Consider the following 18,913-nt stretch of genomic DNA (forward strand, 5'->3'; position numbering starts at 1 on the left):
TATATATATATATATGTGTGTATACCTGTTTTTCTATTCTGGTGGGGTCTTAAACCTGAATGCACACAGACTCATGGGGACTCGTGTCACGGTGGGGACCTAAATTGAGGTCCCCACGGGTAAACAAGCAAATAAATCACACAGAATGAAGTTTTTTGAAAATCTAAAAATGCAGAAAGTTTCCTGTAGGGGGTAGGTTTAGGTGTAGGGTTGGTGTAGAGCGATAGAATATACGGTCTGTACAGTAGAAAAAGCATTACGCCTATGGAGAGACCCCACAAGGATAGCAAACCAGACATGTGTGTGTGTGTGTGTGTAAACTATCTAGTCCCAAATGTAAAAAAAAAAACCATCAGATTACAGAAGTAAACTGCACAACATCCTGTGTGAACGGCTCTTAGCGCTGGACCAGGCCAAAGGTAATTTCCCATAATAATCCCCTTTGCTCACCTAGACTGACCTTCTCAATAAAAGCACAGCCTGTGAAAAGCGAGGGATCGAGAGGGAATAAGATGGAGCGATAGGAGATTACAGACAGACGGTGTGAGCGAGAGATGAGCAAAAGGCTTAAACCAGTTTTGCTCACTCAGCTAACCCTCGGTCAGACTTGCCACTTGTTTCTTGTTCCTCGCTGGTTTCCATTGAGATTTCAGGCCGGTTCTTCCAAGTAAAGGGAGAATACTATGGGATTCTTAATGGTGCTGGTCTAAAGTGCCCTCTGATGGAAGGATGGATGGGGTTTCATGGGGGGTTTTGGTATTTGGGGGCTTCCTGGAAGCCTTCTTTTACATCCAAATAACAAATACTACACTCTCCCTCATTTACAGCAAGCCTGTTTCATATTTCCTCAAGAGCACTTACCAATCCCACACAATAAACTTGAGTGATAGCTGCGGAGAGACACTCCCTCACCCCTGACGGATGAAGAAAAGGTCACAACATTAGTTTTTATGTTGTTTTAATGGAGTGAATGGCTGTGTGCCAGAGACTTGTGTTGCCTTAGGAGCCTAGGTTAAGTAATGCTGCAGCTCGGGTAATATCTCTGCTACACCGCCGTGGTTCGAGCGTTGGCAGTCTAGAAATGGAGTTATGGCATTAAAACCGGAGAAATGGATGGGAGATTCATTTTGGAAAGTTTACAAACCTCTTTTTGTACCAATGTGCTGGGCTTTTGTTCGCTGAGAAGCATTCTGGGAAATCTTCCAACACTTGCTTGCATATTAGAAGACGATTTGGATGTGTTTATGACATTGTTTATTTTATGCCTCTTCTCATCTGTAAATTATCAGCTCCCAGAACAAGGGCTGGTGACAGATCCAAGAGGTTTGATGGGTGGGATGGGGATGGACCGCTTGTGTTGGGAGGCTGGGATTCGCAGAAGATGAAGCATAAATGAAAGAGTGCATTTGACAACTGCAATGCAGCTAAGCTAGATTTCTCAAACCTTAATCTATGACATTTTCTGCAAGTGCCAAATATCACAGTGTCTCGGTTGTGGTGGCTGCAATCCAGGGTTATCATTGTTACCTACAACTAAAGGCATTTCTTTTATTACTTGAAATAAAACTTAATTAAACTGTACACATATATTTAAAAAAATAAAAAAGGCAGAAACAAACAACATTTCTAAAAATGTAACTGAAATTAACTGACATTAAATGAAAACAGAAAATATAAAATCTGATTCAAAATATTAACAAATAGTTTTTATATTTGTTTGTTTGTCTGTTTGTTTGTTTGTTTGTTTTGAAAAGTTCAATTGTCAAATGGTTTTATATTTATTCATATTTGTATTTCATTAATTCATTCATTCATGTTTGTACTTTTGTTATTTTGATTTTAAAAGTTCAGACAGGTTTGTTATTTCATTTAAAAACTAATAATAGTATATAAATTATTCTAAACACTCTCAGACAATATATTTCAAATTTTTGTTTAGTTTAAGTTGAAGTACTACAATAGCTGCAACTTAATAAAACTGTATACATATATTTAAAAAAATTAAAAAGGCAGAAGCAAACAAAATTTAAAAAAATTTAACAAATGAAATGGCATTAAATGAAAACAGAAAATATAAAATCTGATTTAAAATATTAACAAATGGTTTTTATATTTGTTTGTTTGTTTGTTTTGCTTTGAAAAGTTCAATTGTCAAATGGTTTTATATTTATTCATATTTGTATGTCATTCATTCATTCATGTTTGTACTTTTGTTATTTTGATTTTAAAAGTTCAGACAGGTTTGTTATTTCATTTAAAAACTAATAATAGTATATCAGTTCCCTTTCAGTTGGTCGCTCTCAACGTCACGTCGGATGACCGACGAATTGGGATCTCGCTTAGAGAGACCAATCGGTGTCGGGCTCGAGTGGAATCTTCCACCGTGTCCCGAACCCTGAAGGTTGGATGATTGGTTTCTCGGGGTGGATCGCGCTGGTTCTCAGGGCCCCACCCCAGTGCCAAACACTCTCAGAAAAAAAAAATATCGGAACCTTTCAGAAGGTACTAATATGTACACTTTAAAGGGTTAGTTCACCCAAAAATGAAGATTTGCCACTGTGCATCTTTTCTTTCCTTTTGATAATTTTTGCACAAAAAAGCAAAATTGAAGTTTATTTAAAACACTACCCCAAGTAGCACAAGTCTCTAGTTCTAGTGCTTACTGTACGTAATATTCACTAAGCTTAAAGGGTTAGTTCACCCAAAAAGGAAAATTATGTCATTAATTAGTCACCCTCATGTCGTTCTAAACCCATAAGACCTCCATTCATCTTAGGAACACAAATTAAGATATTTTTGATGAATTCTGACAGCTCTCTGTCCCTCCCATAGACATCAATGTAATTACCACGATCAAGGTCCATAAACGTAGCAAGGAGATATGTAAAATAATCCATGTGACATCAGGGGTTTAACCGTAATTTTACGAAACTACGAGAATACTTTTTGTACGCAATTCGTCTCCTCCACATCACCCTGGTGCCATTTTGGAAAATATCCACTGAACGCAAACAGTGTATGCTATTCTGTGTCAGCTGCGTCACGCGGATGCATTTTCTACGTTGTTTACGCTTTGATTTGAACTAAAACAACGTATCCGCGTGACGCAGCTGACACAGAACAGCATATGCTGTTTACGTTCAGTGGATATTTTCCAAAATGTCACCAGGGTGACGCCAGGGTGACACCAGGGAGGAGATGAATTGTTGAATTCGGCCTGAAAAGTATTCTCGTAGCTTCGTAAATAGCTTCTACATTATCCTTGCTACGTTTCTGGACCTTGATCGTGGTAATTACATTGCTGTCTATGGGAGGGTCAGGGAGCTCTCAGAATTCATCAAAAATATCTTAATCTGTGTTCCGAAAATGAATGGCGGTCTTACGGTTTAGAACGACATTAGGGTGAGTAATTAATGATAGAATTTTCATTTTTGGGTGAACTAACCCTTTAAAGATACTGATATGCACCCTTTAGGGGTAAATAAGGTACAAAGGTGTTTTTTTTTGTGTGTGTGTGTGTGTGTGTGTGTGTGTGTGTGTGTGTGTGTGTGTGTGAAATAACTCTGGTTTGATCTGGTTTTCTTGCATCAGAACACTCACTTGTAGTGCAGATTGAGTATAATGACTTTCCTTTTTGACCTTTTGATGTCACCAAACCCTCTTGACTAAAGTGCTAATGAGTTTCCTAATAAATATTGTAATTTTATGTGCAACCCTGAGGAAAAGATCAGCATATGTTGTTTTGGATGCTGATCCCTGGCATGGGATGCTTATGTACTCATCAGGCATAACTACAGTAGCTTGACCAACCAGACTACGGTTTCACTAGAAAAAAAAGGGAAAGAAATCTATTTTTGTAATCTCTTTTGACTTGGGCCACTTAGCAACCACTAAACACCCTAGCAACACACAGCAATGAAATTGTATTGTGGTGGGCAGTTTTGCACAAGCAGTAAGAAAGTTCAATTGTGTGATCGTTCTCTTGGGTATTTTTGGAACAGTGCAAGATATGCTGGTCTGTCCCTAGTGCATTCAGCAGCCTTTGCCCTGCTCTCGCTGTGACAGGTGACAATGGTCAACCTCACTTGCCCTGCATGTTAATATTGTCGCCTGCAGTTACTCGTCTAATGTTATAACCTGCCCACGGACAGCTAATCCTGAGCCTGTCAACCCGACACTCTTCACATGAGCACACAACGCTGCAGTCATCATCATTTCTTTGAGTGTTTATTTTGGTTCTTCATTATCATAAAGGAAATGAAACAAAACAAGTATTTAAAAAAGATTCGGGATGATTTTAGTCAATAACTGAGAAAACCGACGGTTATTTATGGTCTACGCAAAACCACTTTTCACTACAATAATGACAAATCAATATTTTCTCTCTGTTTGCACTTCATAAATTAAAGTGAAAAATGAATCAGTCAATTATAGGGATGCAAACAGCCCACTGAATTCCTGTTTAGAGCCCGACTCAAACACCCAGCTTGTTTATTCATGAGTCTGTAATCTGTTCTTTAATGGCGTGTGTGTATTGACTGCTTGTCACAGTCGAAGCCCTCTATCAGAGGAAGCTGCAGGCAACCGACGCTATTGTTTTCAAGCAAATATAAAGTAGGATTGGATTGTCTGAAAACACTTCCATTTTGTAAAGAGTGATAGTTCCTGCAGTTCCTCCTTGGCTGAACATCCCTCAAATCTGTACATCCACAAATAAATGCACAAGACACAAATAAAATCTAACATTCTCAAAATATTTGGCCTGTCTGAGCCAATTTTCTGTGGCTGTCATGATGTAATCAGAGTAGAAGAAAAGCTTTCAACATTGATAATAATAAGAAATGTTTCTACTGAAAAATCAGCTTTGTCATCACAGGAATAAATTACATTTTAAATTATATTAAAATAGAAAACACGTTTTAAATTGCAATAATATTTTACAATTATTTATTTATTTTATTTTATTGTTAATTCTTTCATTTATTTATTTAGTAATTTATTTATTTTTTTTTTTTTTATGATTATATTATGCACACATTTCCTTGCTTTTATCAAGCAGGTTGGAATGTTTTAGATTGAAAAGAAGCAACTAAACCACAAAGCACCACAGAATCCATGAAATCTATTGGTTTATTTTATTTCTTTGTTTTATACTATCATTTATTTACTTATTTATTTATTTGTTTATTTATCTGTTCTTTAAAAATGTTTTTATGCAAAATGTATATTTATTTATTTATATATTTATTTATTTATTTATTTATTTAATGTGGATTAGTGGATTGCCACTGAACTGGTTCCTGGATTGACTTTGGACTTAAATTGTAAATTTGTACATTTTTTTACTAAAAAAACAATAGCAATATTCTCTATAATGGCATCATCATATCATCATACTGTGGCACAATTCCTCAAAACATACAAATAATTTATTTGACTCTAAATGTAAAAACATATTTTTTGATGGCTGAAAAAACAATAAAAAAGCTCAGTTCTCTAGATCAATATGTGTGACGACCGCATTCTGCACCAAAATGCCAGAAAAAAATATTTTAAAATGTTTGCCAGAAACCAGTGTGACCAAAAGGCTTTTTATTGCTTTATTTGAAGTCATTGCTTTTAGAATTAACCTTTTTTTTTTTTGCCATTGTGTTTCATGGACAAAAGTGAAAAATGAGTTTGTTACCCTGAGGTAACATTGTTCATAAACAAGTGAAATATTTAACTGAGAGTAGACACAAACATTTATTTAAAATCAAGAGGATTGTCCAGACCTATCATTTGATGACTATTCTATGGGTGTGTTTGTGTCTGTGTGTGTTGTGGAACTGCATGTGTGTGTCATTGTTGAGGTGTGTGTGATTTAATGGGTGCAGACTACGGTTAAGTTCACCAGTACTTCAAGCTGTTGTTATCATTTGAATGCTAGTGTAAGGCGTACAGAAACTGACCTTGGCAGAGAAACGATTTTACAGACAGGAGCGCCTACCTGTTTTATTTTAACAAGCCGTACAGTCACTGCTGCATATGATTGTTTTGAAACAAGATCAATCCAAGAATGAAGGGTAGATATGAACCTTCGGTGTGTAAATGCGATATTTATTTACACGTATGTCTTTGACAGACATTTTAATAATAAATAAATAAATAAAATTATAAGAAATGTAAAATTATGTGATGATCACCTAAGTAAGTGATGTTGCAAACAAGTTTTGAACTTATGCATGTATTTAAGGAAAAGCAATAATAATAATAATAATAATAATAATAATAATAATAATAATAATGCATCATGTTGCTGTTACAACAATATGATGCAAGAAACCGATGTTTAATAATAGTAACTATTACTATTATTGTTCTTGTTGTTGTTGTTGTTGTTATTGTTGTTGTTGTTGTTGTTATTGTTATTATTATTATTATTATTATTATTATTATTATTATTATTATCGTATATTTTTTATATAACAATGACAACAATAATAATAATAAATTACTTTTTTAAACATTGGTTTCTGTCATCATGTTGATAAAGCACTGTAACGTGGTTGCTTCTGGCTTATTGCTTTTATAGCACAAATGATGTGCATAATGTCTGCCGTATGTTTATGTGTATGTGTATGTTTTGCAGGAATCATCAGAACAGCGCTGGCAGACATGGATCGAGAGGCGAGAGAACATTACTCAGTGGTGATTCAAGCCAAAGACATGGCGGGGCAGGTGGGAGGGCTGTCGGGCTCCACCACAGTCAACATCACGCTGACCGACGTCAACGACAACCCACCCAAGTTCCCTCAGAGTGAGTGATGGGAAACCAGTGTGAAAACAAAATCAAGTGGCAACATATTGCTGTAAATGGACATCAGCAGATGTTGGTTCTGCTCCAAGACCTAGAGAACAACCTAGTGAGGCAGTATTTGTAATCTGTTTCTATGTCAGTTAAGATGCTGCCTTAGAAGGCTGCAACCTTTGAATGCTGTAGGCAGCTAACTAGCTGTTGATGAACTTCATGATACGTCCACCTGCTAGATCAACACCAGCATAAACCAGTCTGCAAATTCATGCTGGTCTTTTACTGAAGGTCTTTGGTTGTTGTTGTTTTTTTAAGATAAAGCGAATCTGTGAGGCATTGAATGACTTCTTGATTATTATGCTTTAGATCTTGTCCAAAATAGCTGATCCAAAATAGCTTGACCTCGCTTTTCTACAATTCTTTATCTGCTGCATAAACACTCATTACTGTTTGAAGGTGAACCATACAGTATGCTGTTGTAACACACTTTTTCTCTCTCTCAAAGTAGGTTCTCACGCGTTTTCAAGATATTCATTAGAAAAGAGTACCTTTTCTCGAGGGCTTCTTATGGATACTACATAATTAGATGGAAGAGATGGAAATATACCTTACATTAGATGCAGTCTCGCTATCAGATGACTCATCATATAAATTGTGCATTGCGGTTAAAATTTTTTACCATTAATTAGCATGAAGAGAATAGAGGCAGGACCAGCATGTTATATTGTGTAAGCATCCAATTATGAGACCTTGCATCTTGAGTTTTTGTAGTCTTATTTTTATCCACAGAAACAGAGCACCACAGCAGGGTTCTGGAAATAAAATCACATTAATTTCCTCCCTAGAAAAAAAAAATGTATGTTTAAGGATAATGTAGAAGCTATAAACTCTAAGATTAAGCGATGGAATGGTTCTGTAGATGCCACAAGTCTTTAAATGAGTCCACTTCATAAAATCTTAGCTTGTTTACCAAATTCTCTGTGAATAGCTACACTACCCATAATCCTGAAGATCCACCAATCACAGAAGTGACTGTTACATGAAAATGTAATCAAGCATTGCAAATGATGTAACTGAGTCTCCCTACCCTGTCAAACTACTTGTTTATTTGTATCCATTGTATTAATTTACTGCATTTCCATTTTCAGGTAACAGCAACGTGGATCTTCAGGATTATGTGTAGTGTAGCTATTCACAGAGAATTTGGTAAACAAGCTAAGATTTAATGAAGTGTACTCATTTAAAGACTTGTGGCATCTACAGAACCATTCCATCGCTTATATATAACTTATTTATTTATTTATTAAGTCAAAGTCTGTCAGGATTTATTAGTTGTTTGTATTTTAAAATAAAAATGTAATAAACATATAGTATAGAAATATATATATTGTGGCGAGTATCCCGAGTCCAGATTAGCGTCGCCCTGGAAACGCCGCTGCCACACTGATCACCGACGCACAACACCTGTGCGCGATGAGTGGCGCACCTGGAGCTCGTTCCCGCTGGCCTTAAAAGCCAGGAGAAGAGACACCAGCGGAAAGGCACCCCGGAGCTCCAGGCGACATTAATGCTTGTTTCTCCTTGTTCACAGACTCCGAAGGCACCCTGGGAGAGGGATCTGCACCACGGCACTTCACCCCACGAGCACCACGCTGAGACGGACACCGAGCACCATTCCTCAGAGAACGTGTGATCAGTGTGTGGGAAATAAATCACCCACCGGGGCTCTTTCGATCAGTACCGAGTCTGTGTTCTCATTCACCCCGTGACATATGGTGGAGAATGCGGGCATTACAGGTGAATTGAGAAACAGACTGGTACCGCCAGGTGGCTATAACGATCTCTGTGCTTCTTCTAGGAGAAACCGCTCTCTTCCCCCGGAGATATGGAAGAGGTTATCCGCCGCCTAACGGAGCTCTCGGCCCGCCAACAGCAGTTTACCGAGCGACTGGCCGCCCGGCATGAATATACTGACCGGGTCGTGGAACAGCTGCAGGCCAGCGTGGCGGGGCGCCTGCCCCTCCCGGAAGCGCCGGTCAAAGCGCACCAATACCTCGTCCGGTTGACCGAGAACGACGACATCGAGGCTTACCTCCACACGTTTGAGGTTATTGCGGCCCGGGAGGGGTGGGTCCAGGAAGAGTGGGCTCGCATCATCGCCCCCTTCCTCACCGGAGAAGCGCAGCGGGCCTATTATGCCCTGAGGGCACCCCGGAATGAACAGTATGACGAGCTTCACCCCACGAGCACCACGCTGAGACGGACACCGAGCGCCATTCCTCAGAGCACGTGTGATCAGTGTGTGGGAAATAAATCACCCTCCGGGGCTCTTTCGATCAGTACCGAGTCTGTGTTCTCATTCACCCCGCGACAATATATAATTTTTTTTTTTTATAAAAAATATAAATATTACAATATATATATTTAAAAATGTGTTGCATATACATAACACATTGCTTATACATAACATATTACATATACATAAAACATTGCTTGCTGTAAGGTGACCTTGGGTGTTTAGAAAGGCGCCATTATAGTAAATGCAATATTATTATTATTATTATTATTACTATTATCATTTCTCATTCAGTTTTTTTTTTTTCTGATTTTTAAATGCTTTTTCTTCAAATCAAAGTTTTCGTCTCTGAGCTTTTGAAATCCCCAGAATACTTTGTAACAATAGCTTCCGAAAAGTGGACCATGGCTGTTGCGCTCCATTGCATCCAGCTTTTTTTTAATCAGGTGGTGTGGGACTGTAGGTGTGGCTGATTTTAGGGTCTGGCAGCCGTATTGAAATCCTTCTAGACTAGCTCAATGTGGCGGAGGCACAGCCGGATAGAGGCATCATGATATCTATGCTTCAAAAATACCATCCAGCCAATCGAACAAACCACCATGCGGGCTTTTGTGTGTGTCTGCAGAGAATTACCAGGTGTTTGTCCCAGAGTCGGCACAGGTGGGGAAACCAGTGGGGAAGATGAAAGCCAGTGATGAGGACATCGGAATCAATGCAGAGATCAAATACAGCATCCTGAACCCCGAGGGGGCCGGAATGTTCTCCATCTCCACAGACAAAGATACTAGAGAGGGTGTGATCACGCTGAGAAAGGTATTGCTGTCATTTCTATTGGTGTTTGCCAAGGCAAGCATCACTACTATTATTGCTTGTTCTAGGGTTAGAGGCTTTCCTGAACCCTTAATAATAAGCGGCTGTTTTTTCAACTATGGGTACTTTTGGTCTTGTGGACTCTTAGAAAATCATTTTGGTCAACACTTTGTAACACTAACAGTGTTAAACAGTGAATATACATGCATCACAGGATATCATAATTTCTGTCTGAAAGTAATGGACATTTCCACCACAGTGACATTTCTGCAACATCAGTTTACAATTGAAATTGTTAAAAAAAAAAATGTTTAATAGGGTTCAGCAGTGGACATTTTACATACACACTTATGCTCATCAAGGCATTTATTTGATCGAAAATACAGTAAAAATTGTGTAATTATATTACAATTTAAAATAACTGTTTTCCATTTGAATACATTTTAAAATGTAATTTATTTATGTGATGCAAAGCTGAATTGTTCTTCAGCCGAATATCCTTCAGAAATTATTCTAATATGCTGATTTGCTGCTCAACATTTATGATTATTATCAGTGTTAAAAACAGTTGTGATGCTTTATATTTTTGTGGAAACATTTATTTTATTTGATTTTATAATTTAATAGTTAGCATTTACATACATATGTAAGGTTTACTAAATTTACAATTAAATTAAATACTTCATGTTTGTATAATATATAATTTAATGATGTCTCCTTGGAAACAACATACAATATTTTTTTAACACAATTTTTGATTGCATTGAAAATTGTCAAACTGAGAAATATTTGTGAGGATGATTTATTAAAAAAAATATATAATAATTTTCCCACAGTAAATATTGACATGGTTTATGGTTATTTTGCTGTTTATGTTTTCAAAGGATATTTGAAAAACATATATAATTTTATGATTTTCATTTTTTTAAATCAAACATAAAAGCATTTGATTAAAAATACATATCAAAAATAAATGAAGAAGTCTTGATAAAAAGTTTCCAAGCCCGTTTCTCTGTGACCTTAACAACAAAAAGAAAAATATCTAAAAAAAAAACGGCCCCTGGGAAATTAAAGTTCGTGTAGTAGTTAAACTTTAGGTCTTAACTTGTCATGTGTTATTTGTGCTGCTGCTGCAGATATGAATGATGTCTCAAATGTTGTAGTTTATTGAGGAGAGATGTGCTTACTTTTCTCAGTAATCAAACTTTCACCAGGCTTAGGATAAAATGGGCCAGAAAATCTTAGACTTGCCCTGGAAGAGGACATGAGTCGTATCTGGAGAGTACAAAATCTAGCTTATATTATTATTGTAGTGAATATCTCAGAAGCCTTAAACACTTGATTTATCCTGCAGAGATGACAAACAAACAGCAAAAATACAAAAGGGCGAAAAAGCTACAGTCATGCACAAAACCTCATTAACAAGTTCAAAACCCTGAATAACCTCTGCATTGTGAAATGTTTTCAGTTTTTCACACTTTTCACTTGAGTGTTGCTTGTAGACCTTCAACAAAAGAACAAAACAGGATGGCATAATTATCCAAGTCAAGATGTTGTCAAAATAGCGTAATATCTGAAGCTGCACACACTGAAATCACTGACAGATATATATATAATCTGTCTAGCCAGAATGGGTCAAGCAGGCGTCTGGCGCTCTTCGGGGCTCAGATGCTCATTAATGGTTTATTTTCTGTATTCTGAGCTTCTTCAATTCCCCACTCAGTCCCGGGGGTCAGGAAAGCTGTGAATTCAGTGAATACTGAGTTTTCCAAAAGCCAGTCTTGTAAATAAATGCCTGCCAGATCTGTCCGGCGAGACAGCGGTGAAGGTCGGGCAGGTTTCATGCTGTTTACAGATGTGACCCCATCTAGAGAGCGATTTAACTTCTGTACTCCGGAAGAAAAAGACTGACCTCAATATGATCTCAGCTCATAACATTTTGGAGTACTTGAAACCAATAGAAGCCACCAAGAAAGTGGCTAAAACTGACTGACTGAAAGCAAAGTATATGTATTATGTATTTTTGTAACAGTGTAATTTTAGTATCATTGATATATATATACTATATATACTGTATATATATATATATAAAAATGTTGTAAAGAAGTTATAGTTATTGTAAATGTTTTACTGTGTGATGTATTATTTGATGGTGTATTAGTACCACTGGTTTTCATTATGTGCAGTTTGGAAATACTTATGGGATGTGGCAACAAGCTCATTACACCCAAGTTAAGTGAAGGTCAGGAACTGGATGGCAGCTTGATTTTAAAGGTGTTCAAGTTGAAGGCCTTATACGTAAAGCCCTCAAGACCACTACTCTTGGTAAGACTTTATATTTATAATTTTTTTTTTTTTTTAAGTTTAATTATTTTAGTTTGGAAGCCCGTTTCTGCCACTGAATGAAAAATAAACAAAGTTGTTGCAACTTTTTATCTCACAATTCTGACTTTTTTTCACAGAATTGTGAGATACAAACTTGCAATTGCGAGTTATAAAGTGAGAATTGCGAGATATAAACTGACAATTCTGACTTTTTTTCTCAGAATTGCGTGATATAAACTCACAACTGACTTTTTTCACGTAATTGCGAGTTATATAGTCAGACTTGTGTGATATAAACTCGCAATTGCGAGTTAAAGTTCAATTTTGAGGGTGGGAAAAAGACTGATATGTTCTCAGAATTGCGAGTTTCTATCTCACAATTATAACTTTTTAACTTGCAATTGCGAGTTTATATCACACAATTCTGAGAAAAAAAAGTCAAAATTGCAAGTTTGCATCACGCAATTATGAGAAAAAAGTCAGAGTTGTGAGATAAAGTAAATAAATGCCTGCCAGATCTGTCCGGCGAGACAGCGGTGAAGGTCGGGCAGGTTTCATGCTGTTTACAGATGTGACCCCATCTAGAGAGCGATTTAACTTCTGTACTCCGGAAGAAAAAGACTGACCTCAATATGATCTCAGCTCATAACATTTTGGAGTACTTGAAACCAATAGAAGCCACCAAGAAAGTGGCTAAAACTGACTGACTGAAAGCAAAGTATATGTATTATGTATTTTTGTAACAGTGTAATTTTAGTATCATTGATATATATATACTATATATACTGTATATATATATAAAAATTGCAAGTTTGCATCACGCAATTATGAGAAAAAAGTCAGAGTTGTGAGATAAAAAGTCACAATTACCTTTTTAATTTTTTATTCAGTGGCGGAAACGGCTTCCATATTTTAGTACTACAACTTAAACTAAATGAAAATGAGAAATGTTTCCCTGTCAACTAGCAGGGCAACATATACCCACTGTATACAGTATACCCACTGTATATATTATTTTATATTATTTAAGGTAATGCTTATTTTTAAAATATTTAAAAATATTAAAAAAAAAAAAATAAATGTTTATAGTTTTAGTTAACAATAATAACCCTGATTTGTGATCCAAGTATTTTATTTGTAACAGTGATATTTTAGTATCATTGTTAAACTATAGTTTTTGTTTATAACTTGGATGTTATAGGTTGCACTGAGTAAATACAGCTGGATAAAACAAAAACTGTGTTCGACTTCATTTCAGGCTACAAAGCAACAAAATGTGATTATTTTAAAGGGGGGTGATTCTATTTCTATTCCCTGATTTGTAATCTAGTTAATTTTTCTGTTTTCTCTTTTTAGCCACTGAACTATGAGAAGAAGAAGCATTACAGTCTTCACATCGCTGCAGAGAACACGCACCTGGATCCACACTTCACCTATCTGGGCTCGTTCAAAGACGACGCCACGCTCAAGATTACAGTCGGAGACGTGGATGAGCCGCCAGTTTTCTCAATGGATTATTACATTATGGAGGTGTACGAGAACACCAGGGTAGGAACTGAAGTGGGAGCCGTCACAGCGAGAGACCCAGACAGCAAAAACAGCCCTGTCAGGTTAGAAGACATGATAAACAGCTAAAATAACACTCTCACCCATAATAGAGTACAATCACACATGGGCCAAAATGTCACATTATACCACCAAAGTCAGTTAGACCACTATTGTGAACCATTCCTAGATGCAAGTGCAAAAATGTCTGAGCTCACCTGCTAATGAGATTATTTTTAATTATTTATATATACTTACAATTTATTTTATTATTTATTTTTAAATATTTTTTGTATTTGTTATTTTTATTTTATTGTATCTCTCTACTTAACTACATATTTAGCATGCTATTATATATATAAAGGTGGATATACTAATTTTAATATTGTTTTTTTAAATTTAATTTTAATATAATCATTTTAATATTACTGTTAGCATGTGTGGCTATTTGTGCAATTCATAGTAAGTCACCTGCAGTACACCCACAAAATACAATTTTCTAGAATTTGTACTAGCAAATCACTACTGTTTGTATAGGATTTTATTAAGTCATGGTGTGTATGCACAAATGCAGTGCTTTAGCAAAATAATCTGACATTATTTGTCTCTCTCTCTTCCATGCCCTCCCATTTCTCACATCTCTTTGTAAAGGTCGAATTTAATAGGATGACATTGAGCTGATATGACATACAAGGATCTTTTACTGCTTTGACTCTCTCTCTTTCTCTCTATGGAGGATATTGTTAATTAGAGTAGTTAAGGCACCCCGTGTTAGCATCGTAGTGAAACACTGCTGCCAAAGGCTCAATTACGTCCACACACTCTAATGAAAGAGAGGTGTGAGCAGGCCAGCTCATAAAAACATCATTGCTTTAGTGCTGATATCATGCTGCCTGCCAGAGATTCCGATGGAGAGGATTCAGATTAACTAGAATTCCTGTTTCATCCCACCTGCTAAACACAGCATAACTGATGTGTGTGCTTTCTTTCTTTCTTTCTTTCTTTCTTTCTTTCTTTCTTTCTTTCTTTCTTTCTTTCTTTCTTTCTCTCTTTCTTTCTTACTTTCTTTCTTGTTTATTTAAAGGAGACATATTATGCCCCATTTACAATATGTTATATAAGTCTCTGGTGTCCCCAGAATGTGTCTGTGAAGTTTCAGCTCAAAATACTCCACAGATCATTTATAATATAATTTTGAATGATATTATAATGACACCTATTTTGAGTGGAAGCAGAATGTAATGTCTGATTACTTAATTTTAGGGAATTAATTATTATTAATTCATTCAGGTTTTGAGAGGACTCGAATCTGAAAATTCGAAGTCAACCCGATTAGAACTGATTTTAAATTTTAATAGTTTACACCTTATCAACGGTCGTCCAGCGAGACGTTAATGTCCGTGTATCTTAACAAACTGACTATGTGTATTTTCCTTGGCCACAGGTCAATACAATTATGATAATTTGTAAGCTCCTAGCGAGGTAACGTGATCTTGGCAAGGTTTGACTTTAAAATTATACTTGGTTGGTTGCCGGGTTACGGAGGAGCCTTGAAGTTCGTCTGAGAGAGTCTGCTTTAGCAAGACTTTGCGTTCTCCAGAGTTACGAAGCTTCAACGGAGTAGTTGAGTTCTTAGATGGCCGATCGCCTGATGGTTCAGCTTGTGAGCACAACTTAGAGTGCTCTCCACACAGCGACAAGGCCTTGCTCGGGAAAGCAAGTGGCGAAGAGCCTGCATTCGGGAGAGCAAGCGGCAAAAGCCTTCACTCGAGAGAGTAAACAGCGAGAAGCAATTATTTTATATTAACAATATTCATTTTTTATTCCAAAAATATTTTATTGAAAATTGAGAGAGATAGAATCAGATAGAATAGTCTATGGAAAAGGCAGTCTGGAAATGGCACAAAGGTTATTATTAAATCGTTGCACGCTGTGTGCTGTACTTGACTGATTAATGTTTTAAATGTATATAATTATGCAAATATTCAATATGCATTAACCCTGGGTTTATAAATGCACAGTGATAAAATCTAACTGCCCAGAATTCATTACTAACCAGAAATAATATACTGGATGAAGAGTGTGAAATATTTCAACAAGATAATGTATGTTAAGTGTGAAAAGTTGATAAGAATCATATTATATATAAATGAAAGTTTAGAAAACAAAAGAAAATGAGGAGTCTTAATATGAAAGGCAATGTTGTGCACATCATAGTCTGTAGAACATGGAGAAAATAACGTTAGGATGACATGCAAGCAAACAACAGGAATGAAAAATACAATGTCAGAATGTTCCTTTCACTGGCAGTAAAAGGCATAAAGTGTAAAATCCTCATTGTTATTTCTCTCTCATGTCTCATGCAGTCAAGGACGGTGTACATTTTCTTGTGGTAATGAGATATGACCTGTATGGTTTATTAGCGTCTGCCTGTACTGGTGGTTTGAGGACGTGTTTTCAAGCCATCTTTAAATGAACCTTCACAGTCCGTGCGTGACTGAGAGGCCGTAACACTCACCGTCATGCGAATGCTGCGATCTCATTGGCTGATGTGAGTGAGTGAGATTGTCAGTTTAACACAAATGTTTTTTAGTTTTTTTACATCAGCATTTATCACTGCTATAAATAAATAAATAAAATACATAAGAGAAAATGAGAAAAGTCTCATAAATAATCCCTAGCCTTTTTTTTTTTGTCTGTGTTGAAGGATAACACATTTAAACTATTTTTTTTATTGCATTTCTGTTCCCCCGATTTTAATATGCACTTCCCATAAAAAAAAAAAAAAACAGCATTTCATTCCCATAGAATAATTTATACTGCATCATCTCCATTAGCATGAAAATAAAATGGCATAGAAGTTTGAGAATCAGCATTAGCGTTATGGAAAAATAAGCAAGGTCACTGTTATCTCCTTAGTTTTGTTCCTAACTGTTATAATGATGCGTCTGATCGTTATCATATTTCATGTAAAGCATTTGTCTCATGAGACTTTGCAGGGGAAATGGTTTTTAAAGGCATATTCTTCACAGTAGACAACCTGGTGTTGCATTAACAGGATTTCGGGATGAGCTTTTGTGTTTTGCTCTGAAGATTTTTGTGTTTCTTGTATTTGTCCCTAGTTAGCATGATGGAAGAAGCTACTAAAAACAGAAATAATTTTTAGAGTACTTATGCTGTTTTTCAGCAAGTAGAGGGATTTTGGATGGTGTATTGATATAGTTTCAATCTATTACTAATTATTATTATTATTATTATTATTATTATTAGTTATTTTCCTCATCAAAATATATGGCCGCTTTTTAACTGCCATTAATTGGGAAATGTTTTTTGCCATCTACTAGCTAACCCAACCATGCTAACCAGTAAACCTTGACCCCCACAAAACCAAAACAGCAGAACCACAACTAAAATCTTATGGTTACATAAAATGTTAACACTAATTTTGGCTGCCTTGCACACTCTAGTATTTCTTTTAGAAAATGCAAATGTGGTTAAATTTAAGTTTATTTCAATGTGGAGAATCTGACAGTCCTTCTTTTGAGCATCTTTACCAAGCATTCCACTAGAGGATTTGTTAATCATGTCCAACTAATGCTTCTCACTGCAGTTTTTCTCCTTGCACTTTTCTCCTGTAGTGTTTTTCTTTTCTTTTCTTTCTTTTTATAATCTTTAGGTTGTGTCAGGTCTGTTATCTAAAGCTGTGATTCACTGTTATTTCGTCTGGAATATATACAGTATAAATCTGTGCATATACCCAAAAGCACTCATAAATCTCACTGAAAATGACCTGTTTGCTGTCTGCAAGCTGATTGATCATTTAGGGAAATCATATTAACAAAATTAACTTAAATAGTTTCAAGGCAATGTTAATGCTCAATGCAGTGCACGTTTTGTAATGTAATTCAAACTCAGTTAATTAGAAACTGTAAAAAGTACTCTTTAGTTTTTAGTGCATTATTCTTCAGTATAAATGAACCTCTCATCTTTCCATGAAGTCACAGTGTTTTTCATATTATATATTCCACTCTGTATTTCTACAGTGATCTGTCATCAAGCTGGGTGGCATAGTGTTATGCCATGTGACGTTAGAAATGGTGTCTAGATTTGAGTGTTATAACATTTGAAGCTGTTTTTGCTATCAAATTATTATGTTTAATAATTATTTTTATTTGTTAATTAGTATTATTTATTTGTCCATTTTTGTTTTATTTGTTTATTCGTCTTTTTATTTAGTAAAAAAGATGCCATTTAAACAGATATTTCAAATAGATCATCTTTATGGTATTTTTATGTTAAATTGGAGATTCATTGTGAAAATATTTGATAACTCATGAAAATATTTATGATAAAAAAAACTGATAACAAATTTAAATGTTAGGTATGAATAATCTTGATTAATTAGAGAAAAATTAGATTAGAGAAAAATCATTTCGTTTTTAATTCATTTTTATTAAATTAATTTTATAATGTAATATAATTAATATACATAATATATTTTAAATTAAATTATATATATATATATATATATATATACAGTATATATTTGTATATAATCTGTAAAAACAATTAAATACAATTCAGTATAATTAACTATTTTTGTATATGTACAATTACTGTGGTATAAGCTTTCGGACAATATAATAAAACATTTATATAAAAATAAAAATATGTCCCTTTAGGCTGAGCTTTGTAAAGTCGAGTAGTCCTGCCATAAGTCTCACCACACATGAAGTTTCACAACATGAAGTCATGTATAGAAATACAAGCTTTTGGATAATCATGCACATCCCAGCTGTCTTTGCTAATAATGCCACCATGATGATAATATAGCGAGGTAAAAGACGGAAAGGCTCATGCAGTAATATGCTCTCTCTTCTATATTTAGGTATTTCATCGAGCAGAGAGAAGACAAAGCGGTGTATTTCGATATCGAATCCATCAGTGGAGTCATCAGAACTACTCAGCTCCTGGACCGCGAGGACACGCCCTGGCACAACATCACTGTCATGGCAACAGAGGAAGGTGGGTACCAGAAAGCATGCTGGTTGAGCTTCGCCACTTTAATAACTCGCAAATTAGTCTGCAAAGACAGTCTCGGCAATAAACGCCTCGTTCACTCATGAGAAACGGACTGCCGTTCG

General features: G+C 35.8%; 1 protein-coding gene across 9 annotated transcripts in view; it reads left to right on the top strand.

Annotated features, from left to right (window-relative positions):
* The window catches only part of LOC107654555 (cadherin-18-like), a 172,803-nt gene that overhangs the window by 125,512 nt on the left and 28,378 nt on the right, over positions 1-18,913 (top strand). For all 9 annotated transcript variants that reach the window (XM_016441685.1, XM_016441689.1, XM_016441680.1 and 6 more), the window contains 4 exons: positions 6,632-6,799; positions 9,715-9,902; positions 13,581-13,834; positions 18,658-18,794. In XM_016441685.1, the coding sequence (XP_016297171.1) occupies positions 6,632-6,799; positions 9,715-9,902; positions 13,581-13,834; positions 18,658-18,794 (747 nt within the window). The remainder of the gene's footprint in view (positions 1-6,631; positions 6,800-9,714; positions 9,903-13,580; positions 13,835-18,657; positions 18,795-18,913) is intronic.

Source organism: Sinocyclocheilus anshuiensis, unplaced genomic scaffold (genome assembly GCF_001515605.1).
Source record: "Sinocyclocheilus anshuiensis isolate Anshui unplaced genomic scaffold, SAMN03320099.WGS_v1.1 scaffold391, whole genome shotgun sequence".
Classification (NCBI taxonomy): domain Eukaryota; kingdom Metazoa; phylum Chordata; class Actinopteri; order Cypriniformes; family Cyprinidae; genus Sinocyclocheilus; species Sinocyclocheilus anshuiensis.